The sequence below is a fragment of the Cibotium barometz genome, chromosome 24 (genome assembly GCF_041138505.1).
Source record: "Cibotium barometz isolate CiBa-2024 chromosome 24, ASM4113850v1, whole genome shotgun sequence".
Lineage (NCBI taxonomy): Eukaryota > Viridiplantae > Streptophyta > Polypodiopsida > Cyatheales > Cibotiaceae > Cibotium > Cibotium barometz.
The window spans coordinates 2,036,339-2,051,826 of record NC_141069.1 but is presented as its reverse complement, the minus strand read 5'-3'; the positions used below and the strand labels follow the sequence as shown (position 1 = coordinate 2,051,826).

The window sequence follows — 15,488 nt, the reverse complement described above, 5'->3', positions numbered from 1 at the left end:
CATCACTTAAATCAGCTTCACTTTCCTCTTCATCACGAACAGGCTTCTGGTTATCCATATTAAACTGCTTCTTATCCCCTCTCCTGTCATACAGAGTAATGACCCCTTTCCTCCAATCCTGAACAGCCTTCACTGCTCTCAGCCATGGTCTTCCCAAAATGATGGGGAATGCACCCATTCCTGCAGGCATAACATGACAATCCACAAGCACCTTTACATCAAAAGCTTGCAATTCTAACTCCTTAATCATACCTAAGCATTTGACCTTCTGATGATTGGCCAACCGAATACGGAATCCAGACGCTTCAGTAACATTAAGACCAAGCCTCTCCACAGCTGCCAATGTGATTTGTGCACCACCATCTATGTATGCCTCTCCCAGATTCTTCCCTTTATACCACACATTCACCACAGGACATATATCAGGCCCACTCCTGAACAGATAAAACAGTCACTATCCCTTTTGGCAGGCTCCTTCTCTCTCGGGTTCACAAGTCTTTTTCACTGACGCTTCAAATTGGAAGCTAACTCTATCAATTGCCCAAAAGTAATGTTAGCCTTGCTTCCAGCCATGTCCTTCTGTAAACTGTAGCTATCTTGCCCAACCCCCAGTGGAAAATCAGTTACCTGAAACTTCCTACGAGACTTCCGCTTTTGCTTGACCTTCACATCCCCTCCTTCCTTCACTTTACCTTTCTTCTTGCTAGGCCCTGCAGCATCCTTGCTTTCCCTTTCCTGTGGCATCCGTTTCCCCAAAGGCATCACATCAGCTTCTGCCTCTTTCGTCTTCTCAAGGGTGACCACATCTATCACCTTAGTTTTACCCTTCTCCTCAGCTGTGATTCCACTGGGGCCTGCTTGATCCCTGATATCAATACCATAATCATTTGACCTGTCAGGTAACTGTGAAGGTAATGGGTACATATCACCACCCATTCGCTGAGGCTTATCACAATCTGTACTCAGATGACCAAGCTCACCACAGTTCCAACATGTAGGGATGAAACGACGGCCCCTACCGCGACCACGTCCATACCCTGCTTGTCCATCTCCCCCTTCATGATTATTGCCTCATCCTCTACCACGTCCACCACCTGTACTTCCCATTAAATTTAAGCTCAGATTCTTCATAAGATCAACCATCTCTTTCATATCCTGTCGCAATCACGCATCAGAACCTGCAGGAACCATAGGTGCTCCTTGACTAGCTTGTGGCACCATCTGCATAGCTTGGGCTTCAGTGGGCTTCATCCTCTCAATCACTGCATTCATGGGTGTAGCCTCCACTCTACGAATCTCCGGCTGTGCTACAACTGGAATCATCCCCAGCTGATTCATCCGCTGTAACTTCCAATCTTTTGATTTAGCAATTTCCACCGCATCCTCAAAAGACCTGGGCTTCTTCAATTCCACTTTCCAGCGAATACTCCTCTTAAGCCCGGCTACAAACTTGTTTTTCTTCATCATGTCAGGGGGTACCTGATCTTCCCCTAAAGCCCTGCATAGAGTCTCCCATAGCAAAGAAATTTTCTTCATATAATCATCTATTGATTCAAACTCACCTTGTGTCAGAGCTTGCACCTCATGCCAAACCTTGTCGGGGTCTTCTACCTTCTTGAACCTGTTGCTAAGTGCTGTCTTTAATCCATTCTCAGTCATATCAATACGTGGAACAGCAACCCTCAATGACTCCTCATAAGCTCTGTACCAGGTCCTTGCATCCCCTTTCAAGCAAATGCTCAGTAGCCGCAACACCTGTACCGACTCATTGATGTGGTTGCTTATACATGCAACCTCCATCCTTTCCAAGAAATCTGCCACATCCTCATTAGGGCTACCATAAAACTCTGGATAAGACATCGTTTTAACCCCCAAACTTCACCTCAAATCCCAAGAAAACTCCTTCCCTGAAACTCTCAATTCCTAGGGCTTACACCCTGGTAAACTGAAGAAAATAGCAGAGCTATCCTCAATCAAACAATGCCTGAGCAACTCCTCAGTGGGGGCACCAGAAAGATGTGAGGCAGCTCAGGAACACAAGAAGGCCACTATAGCTCGCCGACTCACCACCTTCGGAACACTCACAAGCACAAGGGGCACCACCAGCTTCTCCAGCTGGAAAGAAAAATCTCTCTCTCTCTCTCTACTACCCAGAGATATCCAAAGAAAGGCAGTTTCAACAGCTCACATATCTCATTATAAAAGCCTTTTATCTGTCAGCAAGGCTAAGCCACTCACATATCATCAACACAAACCCTGTTGTCCATTTACAAGGGGTTACATAAATTTTATCAATTTATAAGCTTCAACCCACTCTTCCTCGCACTCTCCTTTATATCACACACTCACAGCAAACAACTCACACACATACTGCCCAAAGCTTGCTCTTGGTCTCACACCAGCAGCTCGACCCAAGGCTCTCTTCTTCTCTCTGCACTGCAGCTGTGCTGTCCGCCAGTTACCACAAGGCTCTCCTCGATTATTCCAGATCTCCCGCTCTCTGTGCCTGCAGACCACCAGCCCTACGCTTTTCCTTTGTAGCGATTCACCACCCCAGCCTCTCCCGTCGGCTTCTTTTGACACCAGCCGCTTCCGTCTCCTTCCCACAGGCAGCGCCCCACCAGCCTCTGCCTTACCAAGACGGCTCCAGCCACTACTTCGCTTTCCTTGCCGAATCCTCAAAGAGTGACCATCACGTTGTTTCTTTCTTCCCCGGTGACTCCTCTCACGAGCGACCACCCAACCTTCTCTCTTCAGACCCACCAGCCCGTCTCCAGCGCCATAGCAAGGCCTCCTCAAGCACCCTTGGCTAGCTTCACATCTGGCTCCGTCTGCTGCAACACCTCCACCAGGCCTCCTCTATTGACTACAAGGCGGCTACTTCAGACCTTCTTTCACGCCTGCAGAGCCTCTGCAAGGTGGCTACTCACCACGTCGCTACTCTTCGTTGCAGCCACGCTGTCACACCCTGCACTCCTCAGCTGCGCTCCACTTCGATCACTCCAGCGCGCACACCTCTCCTCTGGACCCGATCTCCTTTCCACGCAACTGTCCCACGCTTACCAGCTTCAATCCTTGACCTGCTGTCTGCCTCCAGCCACCGCCGGCTCTGCCTCTCTCTTGCCAGCCTCACCACACACAAGTCGACCTCTCCTTTTTATGTCTGCAGCGCCTGAGGGAGAGCGTCCACTTTCTGGACCCGGGCTCTTTTCCACAGCGGCCCCCTCGAATCACCAGCCTATCTCTCTTTTTCGAACCAGGCGGCTATGCTCCTCCTCGAACTTTCGCCAGCTTCTGGATGCTGCGCTGGCAGCCACAAAGGCAACAAAATAAGGCTCCACGTGGTCACTTCATTGCCGGCCACGTTGGTGTATATTATTTATTATTTCTTAAAGCCTCAAGCCTCAAAATGATGGCCACCAATGCCCTCGCATCTCTTTGTTTCTCAAGTTCAAGTGCAGCACCACGACCTTCTAAAATTATGCAACATCTGCCCACAGCCTCGAATCATCAGCATCAACTTACCAAACATGACCATTTCCCAGTCGGTGCCCTGCTTTTAGCAACCATCCGCACACCACACTATTGCAATAAAAACTCCAGATCTCCAGCGTCTGCTCCCAAAAAAAACACGTGCATATACCGACTCACTGTAAAACCACTCGCTCTGTACATCTGCCAGGGCATTCAGGGCAAAATTTATTTGCACACCACGCGTCCCATATGTACACAGACCCAAAATATCTTTCAGATTTTAGCCCGACACCGGTAGGAGTGTTCAAGTGTGAATGCACAGGGTCAGGGAACAAAGGAGCACAAAGGCTAGCAAGAAAGGCAAGATGAATCGTGCAATAATCAAGGGCAGGAAATTTGGGCAGCCAAATAGCCAGCCAAGAAAGCCCAGATTGGGGCCCAGGTCAAGGCAGTCTGGCTGCCCAAAAAAGGCGAAAAAGGCCATATAAATAATGTGAAAAGGCATTTGCCCCCCTAAAACAGGCTTACAGCAGCTGATTGAAACAAGGGGACTATAGATGTTGAAATATTGGGTATGCATATATGTGTTGTGTGGCAGCTATGTTTTGTAATTTGAGGGGAGGCATGCGTTCTCCTAGTTTGATGTGAGGGGAGGCAAGGGCTCTCACATTATTTGGTATGGTTGAAGGTTCAGAGGTTGTTTGCAAATGGGCAAATGTAAAAGGGAAAAAGAGTACAAGAAGAGATGAGTTGTATGGATAGAGATTGCATTGATTGCAATCAACTTGTGAAGACAAAAGTGATATGGACAGCTTTTGGGCCACATAGGTGGCAAGTGATGTGGTATTGTTGTGTGGTGCATATTGATCTGAGTTTGTAGGAGCTATAAATTTGGGTGTACTTGGTACTTTGATTAACTATGTTATCTGCGTTTGTGAAAGCCATGAGCCCGAGCCACCCAACCGGTCAATGAAGCTTGTGATCTCATCAATGTATAGTCCAAAGAGCATCGGAAAAGGCCCCATGATGTCTGAACTCAGCCCATAGTTGCATACAATTTTTGGGGGTATGAAATGGAAAACGCTACATCCACAAGGGAGATGCAAACAGAGAGAAGAAACACATGGATATGTAAGAAATCAGGAGAGTATGATTGGAGATGGGAGAAGAAACAAAAGAGAAGTTAATACTGCCATGATATCGGGGGTGTTGGAGGAGAAACACCAGGTTTTATAGGGAAACGTTCCCCCTGTTGTAGTCTTCCGTTTCCTCTGCTGTTTCTCCATTGGGAAATGTTTCCCCAACGTTTCAGGCAGCTAGCAACGAGGAAACACTGTTCCATGCATGTAGGAGTGCAGTTTTGGCTGTTTTCCATAACTATGGTTTGTGGTCTAGGAGGGGGGGAAAGGCTTCCCAAAGAGCCCTATTGAAGAGCAGTGCAAGGAAAGGGGCTAGGGTTGTGGATCCATGTGCAAAGTGCTTTGTGCGGGGATCCTCGTGATCCTTGTTATAACATTGTGCAGGTTTCAATAGGGTTTTGGGGACATTGGTAGTGGTGAATAGGCTAGCTGAGGTAGGGCAAGGGATGGGTGTCTTCTTTTTCTCCAAGAGGTGCCATGAGTCTAAGGTGTCCACACTGAGAAAGAGTTGGTACAATTCTGACTCGTGCTTTGTCAAGAATGCATGCTTCTTCCATGGGGTGAGGTGATGGAAAGCGCTCTGCCTTTTGTGTGCAGAGATCCGTCTATTCTCCTTTTCTTGGAGGAGGTGAAGCCGTGTGAATCTGCACTCATCATCATACCAACTGTTCGGAGGCAATGAACCCACCAGGCGATTGGCAGTGGAGCAAAGAGTCTGGTAAGCTGGCTTGGACTGAGTCGTGTGGAATAGATGTGAGGTGTGTTGTGATGGCAGATAGTGGTGATGAGAGGTCGAGGTTGGCTGTATGGGTGTATAAGTGATCGATGTAGACTAAATCTAGGTCATGATGGAAGCCAGCCATGTAAGATGTATGTGAAGCCGTGTTAGATCAAATCAAATGAGACAGTTGGTCTCTTGTCTAGGGAGATTAATAAAAGGAGAGTTGAGGCTATATCGGAAAGGGGGAAGGCTGTCACCACAGTGCATGTTTTGCCTCGGCAGAAACCCTAACCCTGGTTTTCAAGATTAACAAAATGAAGATCTGTTCGCGTCATCGCGAAGAGCTCATTGAGAGGAGAAATTGTCTCTATCAGCATCTTCAAATTCAAAGTAGTTTGAGACTTTTAAGAGGATGACTTTTTGCATAAAAAGTCAATAAAGCTGTTTTTTGGTTGCTTTTTAAAAGTGTTTTTTGAAAGCAAAGCTTGCTTTATGGCAAGGGGGCTTCTAGTGTAGGGGGTATTTTCGGGGTAGATCCAAGCAAGGCTTGCAAGAGAGAAAGGGTGCTATGAAGAGTGCCTTGGTTAGCAAGTGGTAGTACTTGGATTGCGGGACACATCCAAGGTAGACTTGCAAGAGACCAAGGGCGCCATGAGAGGTGCCTGCTAGCGAGTCTCGAGCCTTGAGTGTGTGCCGGCTAGCGAGTCTCGAGCCTTTGAGAATGGCTCTTGATGAAGACAAAGATCAAGGGTTAAGGCTTTGAGAAGGGCTCTTGATGAAGAAGACATGGGGTAAGGCTTGCTAAGCACTCATGTGGAAGACCTGGGTGAAACTACAAGGGATCCTGTTGGTGGAGGATTCCACAAGTTGTACTTTGTACTCAAATTTGATCAAGTAAAGAAATATTGAAAGGGGTGTCATAGCGGTTCTTGCCAACAACAAAGACATTAGCCCTAGCTTCAGGAGATCTTGGAGAGGTAGAAAGCTACCTTCCCACACCTAGTGGATCTGTAGAGCCTTTAATAAGCTATCCCGATGCTTGATATCCTTGATGGTCCCCTCCTTCTACCGGGGGTTAGCTCCATAAGTTGTTTGATGATGATTATCCCATTTTGTATCATATGGCTTGGATTTGACATTCCTAGCTCATAGCTCTAGTATTTGTTCTCTTTTGTACCATGATGAGATTACATGGACACCATTGTATCACTTTTGGTCTCATATACCCGTTGTTGGTGGGCAATGTGCGCAGTGAGTAAAACGAGTGGTCAAGATTTGTGCACACTAGTTGTGTAGGCTTTTGGCAGGCGCATTGCCAGGTGGCAGTTGGCCATTTTCATTTTCTTTTCATTTCTCCAGTGAATGGGGCCTAAAGAGCAATTCTTTGGCGTAAGGGCTAGCCAAGGAGGTTCTACAATAGAGCATGGCCGTGTACGTTCACAGTCATTACTTGTACTTGAAGTGCAGTTGTAATACTTCTTTCTTCTACATAATACAAATCAATAGTTTAGGACTACGTTTTTGATTCCGCTGCATTCTACTCTCAAACCTTGGCACATAGGCATGAGTGTTGTACATGTGTGATCCAAGGTGCTTCTAGGAGGTTGAGGTGGGACATCGGGTGGCTAGGCTTGCAGGTTGGTTCTATGGCCACTGAGGCTTGGCAGAGGCTACGGGAACACCGTTCACACAACCCTATCTGTGACCCCGAGATCTGGCATACGTATGCTTAGTCACTATATGATGTGCCAGATCAGCCGCCTATACCTTATCCTTCATAGCCTCGGCCCTCTCACTCTACCTTCTTTACAGTAGATATGGTGGAGAGTGCTATACGCCGACTCCAACACAGATGCGCGGAGGACCACACAGGCCTTAGAGGTGAGAATTTTTCATATGCAGCCGACACGGTGGCGCCATTTATAGCACATCTCTTTAATAGGGCTATCGTAGAGGGGTTCCCGCCCGCATGGACTTTACACACTATTGCCCCCATCCATAAGGCTGGCGACCCTATGGACCTGGGTAACTACAGGACTGTGATGGTAGGCCACACATTGGCCAAACTTTATGGGTCGGTCATTGAGCATGAGCTCAGTAAATTGGCAGAGATCTTTGGGTTCAGAGCTATTGGGCAGGCTGGTTTCCGCCGAAACCACTCCACTCTTGATCATATCTTCACACTCAGGAGCCTCATAGAGGAGGCGAAGGCACAGAGACGTAGATTATATTGCTGCTTTGTGGATTTCTGCAAGGCATTTGACATTGTACCTCACGATCCCAGTTTCCAAAAACGCCGTTTCTGGCCCACCGAAACGTTTCGGAAACGTTTCCGTTTCCAGAAACGGCGTTTCCAAGGCCCTGTTTTTCCAGGGTTTAGAAACCCGCGTGCTGTTTAGCTGCTGCCAGCCACATGGATATTTTTGATCATGTTTTGTATTTACTATAGTCTATACATATGGATTATGGATGATGGATGATGGATGATGGACTTGTTTTGTATTGACTCTTTTGAGGCTTGAGCCTTGAGCCTACAGTTGTCATTTCTGAATTTTGATCTATCATTTGAGTCTTTGACATTGAACTTGAGCAAAGATGTATTTTTCAAGCTTTTGTAATGTTTTTATTAATTATATATGTATGTATTAAACCCTAAAACCGAAACTCCGTTTCCCCGTTTCTTCCTGAAGGCCGAAACTCCGAAACTCCGTTTCCCGCCGTGCTCCGCACCCCCGTTTCCGAAACTCGTGGAAACTATGCTCACGATATACTTATGCGGAGATTGTAGACACTTGGGGTACCATTAGAGATGATATGGGGGATTATTGCTTTGTATGAGCAGAGGAGCTTGCTAGCACTATTGGTGTTAAGCAAGGATGTCCATTATCTCTCATCCTGTTTGGATTATACATTGATGAGCTAGCAAATTTTGTGGAAAGAGGGGGGGGGGGGGGTAGTGGATCATCTTTGGCAGATCTATATTGTCACATGCACTCTGCACTGTACTGCATGGTGACAAGATGGTTCATCATCATCAGTACAACATTGTATAATATTAGTACCCTTTAGGATGATATTTGGCATACGTCGTGACCCCATTGTAATCCTCAGTCTAGTATAAGTCAGGCACAAGCTATGTAAGTCATTCCTCAGCCATAGTGAGCCAGTTGGTCAGTCAAGTCCCTTAACCTACTTGAAGAGATTCCTTCATGCATGTAGAATCAGTAAAAACCTTAGGGTTTGCATTAGAAAACACTTTGCATATTGCATATCATTCATCCATTGCATATAGACCATTGCAGAAGCCTTCAAATAACATCTAGTATTTTTAGAATATTTATTAACATTTATTTGGCATTTTTCTCATAATTTACAGCATTTAAAAATCATTATTTTACATGAACAAGTCATGTAGCATTTTATGCTACAGTCGGCCAGCATTAAATGCCAGCCAACTAGAAACTTGTGCATATAAATAGGCATGCTTTGCATAATTCCATCATTCATATCATTCTTCAGCCAAGCGTTGCAGTTCTTAGCCCCTGGAGCATCATCGCTTGCATCATCAGCCACCCAACAGCAAAATGCAGCATATTCAGCAGCCGGCCAGCATCAGGTCATCTTCATACTTGCGTTTTCAGCCCATTCAACAGCCGGCCAGCATCAGAGCACTCTCAGCCTTGAGTTTTCAGCCCTGAAACAGTTTTCAGCATTGCATAGCATTCGCCTTTGCTACAGCCCCTTTGGTGAAGGTAATATGTATGCATACATTCAATTTCAGCATTCATACATAGCCTAGAACAGTCCCAAACAGCCCACACCTCAGCCTTAGATTTGCAGCCTTCCCTCATTCCATTGGGAAGAGTGCATAGGCTCGAGATTGGTCATCATTGGTGCTTCTACAGCCGAGATCTTGCATTTGACTTATCATCAGTCCAAAGTCAGTCTCTTCAAAGTAATGAAGCAAATACTATTTCGGTAACGGGATAGGGGGCCCTCAGTGGATAATTTGGGACCCCATTTGGTATACAGTTTCTATCTCTCTCTCTCTCAATCTCTTAAAGTTTGAAGTCATAAAAGTGGATTGCTAAACTCGCAAAACTCAGGATACAGAAGGCGGTGTGAGACTTGTGTGACAGGATCCTTAATTACGAATACGTCCGCTACATGTTACATATGTGTAGCTTTGATGCTTTACGCAAACAATGTAGTACTTGTCTTGGATACATAGCAGGGGTTACAACGGCACATGGATGCCTTGGGAGAGTTTTGTAATCAAAGGGGCTTGACGGTCAATCTTGGTAAAACCAAGGTTATGATTTTCAATACCACGAAGCAGGGGTGAGAGACCACCCACATCATATGCCAGGGCAGATGTGTGGATGTAGTGACTTCATATGTATATCTGGGTGTCACCTTTACCAGCGTGGTGGGGAGGTTCTCCATGAGAAAGGCAGTTCAGGACAAGGTAGCCAGAGGGAATGCAGCTTTAGCTTTACTTGAGAGGCAATGTCACCAGGCACATTTTCAGGAACCCGTACAAAGGGATGGCTTTTTGATACCATGGTCACACCAACCTTGATGTATGCATCCCCCATTTGGGCTCTAGGACTATCAGGGAGTGGATGGCAAGGTTTAGAGCATCCACAAATACTTATGTTCTCACGGATGATTCATAGTAAAACCTCGATGCCACATCAGATAGTTTCGGTAGAGTTTGCGTCTTTGCCCATGCTAGTGGAGGCACTCTTTCAGACAGTGACATTTATTCAGCGGGTTAGGCACATGCCCCCAGATAGATTACCGAGATAGGCCCCCAGATCGATTGCCGAGATAGGCCCTAGAGCCATCAGAGCGAGTAGCAGCATTAGGGCGACGGTCATGGTATGTAGAGGTTTTACAGTGGTTTTCACTACATGGGATGAGTAAGGACAGGCTCCCTCCGTTTCAGTATGATGAGGACCATCCGACTGTGAGACTCTCCCGTGTGGAGAGGAACCGATTGATACGTCAGGATTTGATACAGCTATACACACGTCATACAGGGATTGATTCTCCATAGCCTCTTCCTGTGAAGAGGCAGCACTACCACGATCATTTCTTACAGCTCACAAGGGATGGGTTTGTGCAGAGATCGGGGTACATGGATGTATATATGTCTCATGCCATGCGCACTACTATTGAGCAGCTTTGGATATCTTCACACTCTAGAGATAGAGGTGGAGACAGAGGAGCATTATGTTTGCCATTGCCCAGTATACTATGAGATTCAGGGGAGATACCACTCTCTCTTCAGGGAGGGGTTTGGTCCACTCAGCAGAGCTATGCAGTTTCATGATCAGAGATGCTTGGAGGGATTTTTGATGGAGTTACGTCATAGACAACAGCTATTATAGCAGCTCCCACAACAAAGGGATACTACATCTCAGCCATGGATCACTACCTTCTTCCAGCCACTCAGTGGTGGGACATCCTCCACAGCTCCTTCAGTCCAAACCCGGGTCACTCGGAGATCCACTATCTCTACATCTACTAGTAGTGGAGTGACATCAGCCCGAGCGAGAGAGCTACGATCCAAGAGACGCCCCCGTCCACTTGGCCCTCGCCCCCCAGGTCTCCACTAGACACAGATTGATGAGATCTTGAGGAGACATAGTAGAGAGGATATACCCCAGATTGATCTAGCACAGATTGGGAGATATCTTACCCCTAACCCAATGTATGACATCCTACACCCAGTCATTGGCACCGATTGGAGCTAGATCCTTTATTGGATGTATTTACCCCCCTCCCTGCCACCCACCCTTGAATAGTTAACCAGAGCCCTGTATGTGATTTATCTCCACATTATAGAGTACTTTGTACTTTTTTTCTTTTGTATCCATTTGATGTCCATTGAGACATGATGATGATGTACACAGGTTTTGTCTCATAGGCCGTTTTTTGGCCTTTAGAAGACGTTAATAAAATCTTTCTTTCTTTTTGGATCACCATCTGGTGGTGCCATCCTATATCCCTCTAGATCATTGTCTGGTGGTGCCGTCCTGTACCTAGTGCCATATGTGGGCATAGGTACCTCTCCGGATTGCCGTCTGGTGGTGCTATCCTGTATCTGGAAGAAGCTAGTGATGGTCCGCTTTGAGGTGTCCTAGGTCTGGGATCTGCTCTTTTTAAAGAGTGACACTGGTGCCTGTTGAGCTTCATGAGGTAAAGTCCGGAGGCAGTGCTGGTCAGGAAATTCAGTGATTCTGGACAGTGGATGAAATCCCTTTCGGAAGAGGCGGTGGAATCTCCCCTGGATCTCATTAATGGGTAGTTGTGAATTGTATGGGGCTTGGGTCCGGACCTCCCTATGTAGCTTGCATGGTAAAGGGGGCCTAGCCTAATCTTATTCTGTTATACCTCCTCTAGATCTTTGTAAGGAGTATGGTATGGAGACCTTGGCTCTTATCTGGTCAGATGTATGGGGAGTTCTCTGGTGGGAAATAACACAGAGGTATATGTGCATCTTTGAAGGGTTTTTTGTGTGTATATCACATAAATCGTGCATGGTCATCCCTCTGCACTGATAAGATAGAGAGATTTATAAAGTCTAATGAAAGACACAAGCGCTTATGAACGAAAATAGTGTAAGGTTTAGGCAATTTCGTCATAGATCTGTGGATTTTCTGAGATTTGTGTTTTTTTTTTTCCTTTGATGATAGAGCACATTCTTTGCATCCTTCATGTGCTTTGATGTTTTGCCACTTGTTCCACCTGGACCAAATGATAGACAAGGCTCTGAAGATAAAGACGAAGAGGATGAATATGGTCCAGGCACACCTGCAAACCCTTGTAAGGGCCTTTTTGTCTTTTGAATTAACTTGAAATGCAATTTAGGCATATTTTATGTTGTTAATGGCCCTCTCTTTACAGCTGAAAAGGATTCTGCAGAACTTGAGGCTCTAAATCAAGCTCTTGAAGAGCTTTTAGATGGCATACAGGCAAGTGTACATGGTTGCAATACATGTAACGTGTGTGTCATTTAAAACCTTCATATACATCTTGTGGTTATATATTGTCTTTTAGTAAAGTTTTTAGACTTGGTTTTTCCAGGAAGACTTCTATGCTGTTGTGGAATGGGCATATAAATCAGACCCTTTACGGTGCATCTCCATGCAAGGGGCAACAGAGCGCTTTCTCTCCAGCCAAAAGGCTGATGCCGCTGGTTTTGTCCGCCGTCTGTTAGTGGATCTGCAATCCAGGATCAGCTCGTGCTTTAACAGAGTATGTATTTTGCTTTGGATGTTTTATTGTTATCTCGAGAGCTGTCCAGCATCATTCTAGGCTCTGTGCATACACCAATATTATGTGAAGTTTAACATGTACAAACGCATGCACAGCATGCTCTAATTTATACCAGTTTGTGTGTGATCATGCATTCACTGTACTCATGCAGTTAATATCCCGTTTTCTGGTGGTTTGTGGATGTATTGGGTTTGTATGTGAGGTAATATAGTTTGTTGATGAGGCATGTCATCAAATTGAAAGGCATGATCGCAATGTGAAGCAGACTGGTGCACTTACATACATTCCCAGGTGAAAAGATAACTCTATTTTGCACATGTTTTTTAACACTGTTGTACTGGATTTCAATTAGTTGTGCTGGATTTCAATTAATTGTGTATGTAAAAGTAATAGAATTTCTACCTTTTTGAAACTTAATAAAACCATCGTTGACTCTTCATCAGTCGTGTCTTTGGAATTGAAACATGTCATGTTTGGTTTGTTGGAACTACCTGGACAAAACCATGTGGATGGTGATCATCAAACTGTTTAGTGACTTGCTGACCATGCATTAATAGTTGGAAAGGTTCTCTAAGTTTGTGTGACTAGGATCAGCTTGTGATGTACAAAGCCCTTCCGAAGCAGGTCTGGTGTGTTTTGAGGTGCACCGGATTACCATCTCACAAGTTGATGGTAGATGCATGATCTTTTTCTTTTTCCAAAGAAAGATTCTTCTGTTAGTTATAAAGAGAAACCAGCCGTATGACTGAATACAACACTGCTAAAAAGCAGTCGAAATATACATATGAGGTAAGGAAAGGACCCCGCAGCGCGGGGTGGTGGGGGTGGGGGTGGGGGGTGGGGGGGGCACTCCCTCCTCGGCTGACCGCTATATTGGAGGGAGGATACAACTGGAGGGAGAGGGAAAAGCTACACTGGGGCCTGTAGTGCCAAAAAAACTCCACCGCTCTCCCTGGATAGGAAGGGTCCGGGGGTCCAGGCATGGAAGAAACCTCACACACTGCTGCATGAACTCCGAATCACCGGTCAAGCACCCAACACAGCCCCAATGATCTTGTCACCTGTGGCATCATCTGACCAGGGGCCTGGTGAGTCTCCGAGTAGAAGACTATATCTCTATCTCTAAAGCTGTCCTCAAAGGCACCTACATCAAGTCTGAGGGATCCATTGCAGTTCCAGACTGCCAGCTTTTTTTTTTCCCGAGAAAAGATCCTTTCATTAGTTAAATAAAAACGCCCGTAGGGTTACAAAAGATCTCTCCTGCTCCTAAGAGAAACAGAGCAGTGAATACAGCAAGGCAGCCCAGGAGACTCTCCCTAGGTGCTGCAAAATACAAGCATCAGTACAGAGGACTGAGGGCTAAATCATACAATAGGGGGGGGGGGGGGGGGGGGGGGGGGGGAAGCCAAACAGGTGGCCTGTAATGCCAACAGGGGGATCCTGTGTGTAAGGTGTAGAAGGGGCCTCTGCGCCAGGTGGTGTGAAAAGCCTGGCGCCGCAAGATCGCCTCATCTGAGTCGCCCCGGATGCTGTCATACTGTCCTCGCAGGGTGTGGATCAACTCCTGCCAAATCCCCCGTACAGTCTCTGCTGGTGGCTCCAGTCTCCCCTCAAAGGCCGTGAAACACCGGGCCCTCCAAGTGAACCAGATGGTGAGGCTGCTGAGGAGCTCCCATCGTAAATCCCTCTCCTGTGTCCAGCTGGCGGACGAGAAATCCGGTGCCGGAACCAGGCGAGGCTGGCCCCTAATGAATCTGATGGCCTGACTGTCCTGCTCCATTTCATAGCCCATAGCAGGCCCTGACGAAGTCGACCAGGCAGCGGCACCCCACGTAAACATACCCTCTGGAGAGAGGGGGGCCAGAATACGCAGCATCCGCAGCCAAATCTGCTGCGCCTGAGGGCAATCCCAAAGGCAATGTCTTTGTGTCTCCATAGGGTGGCCGCATCGGACGCAGTCCGTCGGAAGCCCGCTGTAAACAAGCCATTTGCCAACTGCTGAGCCCCTGTGGGCAACCAGCCACCACTGGAAAGTCGAGATCCTGCGGGCCTGTCGACTATCCCAGAGCCGAGCCCAAAAATCCTCCAGGAACTCCTGTGAGAGTCCCTGTAGCCGCCAATGCCCCGCTGCAGCTGGAGAGACCATCCTCCTCGCCGTCAAAATATGCCGCCCTAGCCGAACAGTATACTGGAAAAAGGTGATCTCTGTGGCCTCAAGGGATGCATAAGGATCATGCCACCCGTACTCCCCAGGGTCCCACTGTAGCCGGGCCAAGGGGCGCGCTCCATATGCCCATATGCGCCAATCCGGGAGCACATCAGCAGGGTCGGGGTCAATATGCCACTTCCGAGAAGCGGCGGCCACAACCCGTATCCTCTGAAAGGTGCACTCTGCAACCAAAGGCGACTCCATCTCCACTCTCTGAAGTCTGCCCTCATCCTGAATCTCATAGTAGAGGCATCTGCCATCCTCAGTGCAAGCTCTGACAGCAATCAGGATCTCCAACTGTGTAAAGGCTCCCATCCACCGTGGGGTCACTGGCTCGAAAGGCGTGAACCACTCCTCTGTGAGTGCCTCCTGAATATCATCCCTCAGAATCAACCCCCCTTTGAAGTGACTTAGCCTCTCCACCTGGATCTCCTCTGGGAGACTGCAGAAGGCCTGCCAGTCTCCAAAACTATGTGCTGGGCCTGCCGCTAAAGGTCCCCAGGCTAGACGAGGCTGAGAAACCAGCATATGACCCTGCTCTGTGCGAACCGCTGGGCTCCAGATGAGCGGCTGTCTGGCCCGCTCCTCAACACAAGGAGGAGGTCGCTGAGAGAGCCCCGGTCTCAACAGCTCCCAAGCTCTCAGGATGCTCAAAGCA

At 47.2% G+C, this 15,488-nt stretch overlaps 1 protein-coding gene across 3 annotated transcripts in view; it reads left to right on the top strand.

The window, feature by feature from the left end:
• The window catches only part of LOC147624793 (exocyst complex component SEC3A-like), a 112,393-nt gene that overhangs the window by 46,850 nt on the left and 50,055 nt on the right, over positions 1 to 15,488 (top strand). For all 3 annotated transcript variants that reach the window (XR_015268850.1, XM_086818018.1, XM_086818017.1), the window contains 4 exons: positions 12,039 to 12,168; positions 12,250 to 12,317; positions 12,430 to 12,600; positions 12,833 to 12,912. Coding sequence is in view for 2 of the 3 variants with exons in the window: in XM_086818018.1 (XP_086674144.1) it covers positions 12,039 to 12,168; positions 12,250 to 12,317; positions 12,430 to 12,600; positions 12,833 to 12,912 (449 nt within the window). In the remaining variant the exon portion in view is untranslated. The remainder of the gene's footprint in view (positions 1 to 12,038; positions 12,169 to 12,249; positions 12,318 to 12,429; positions 12,601 to 12,832; positions 12,913 to 15,488) is intronic.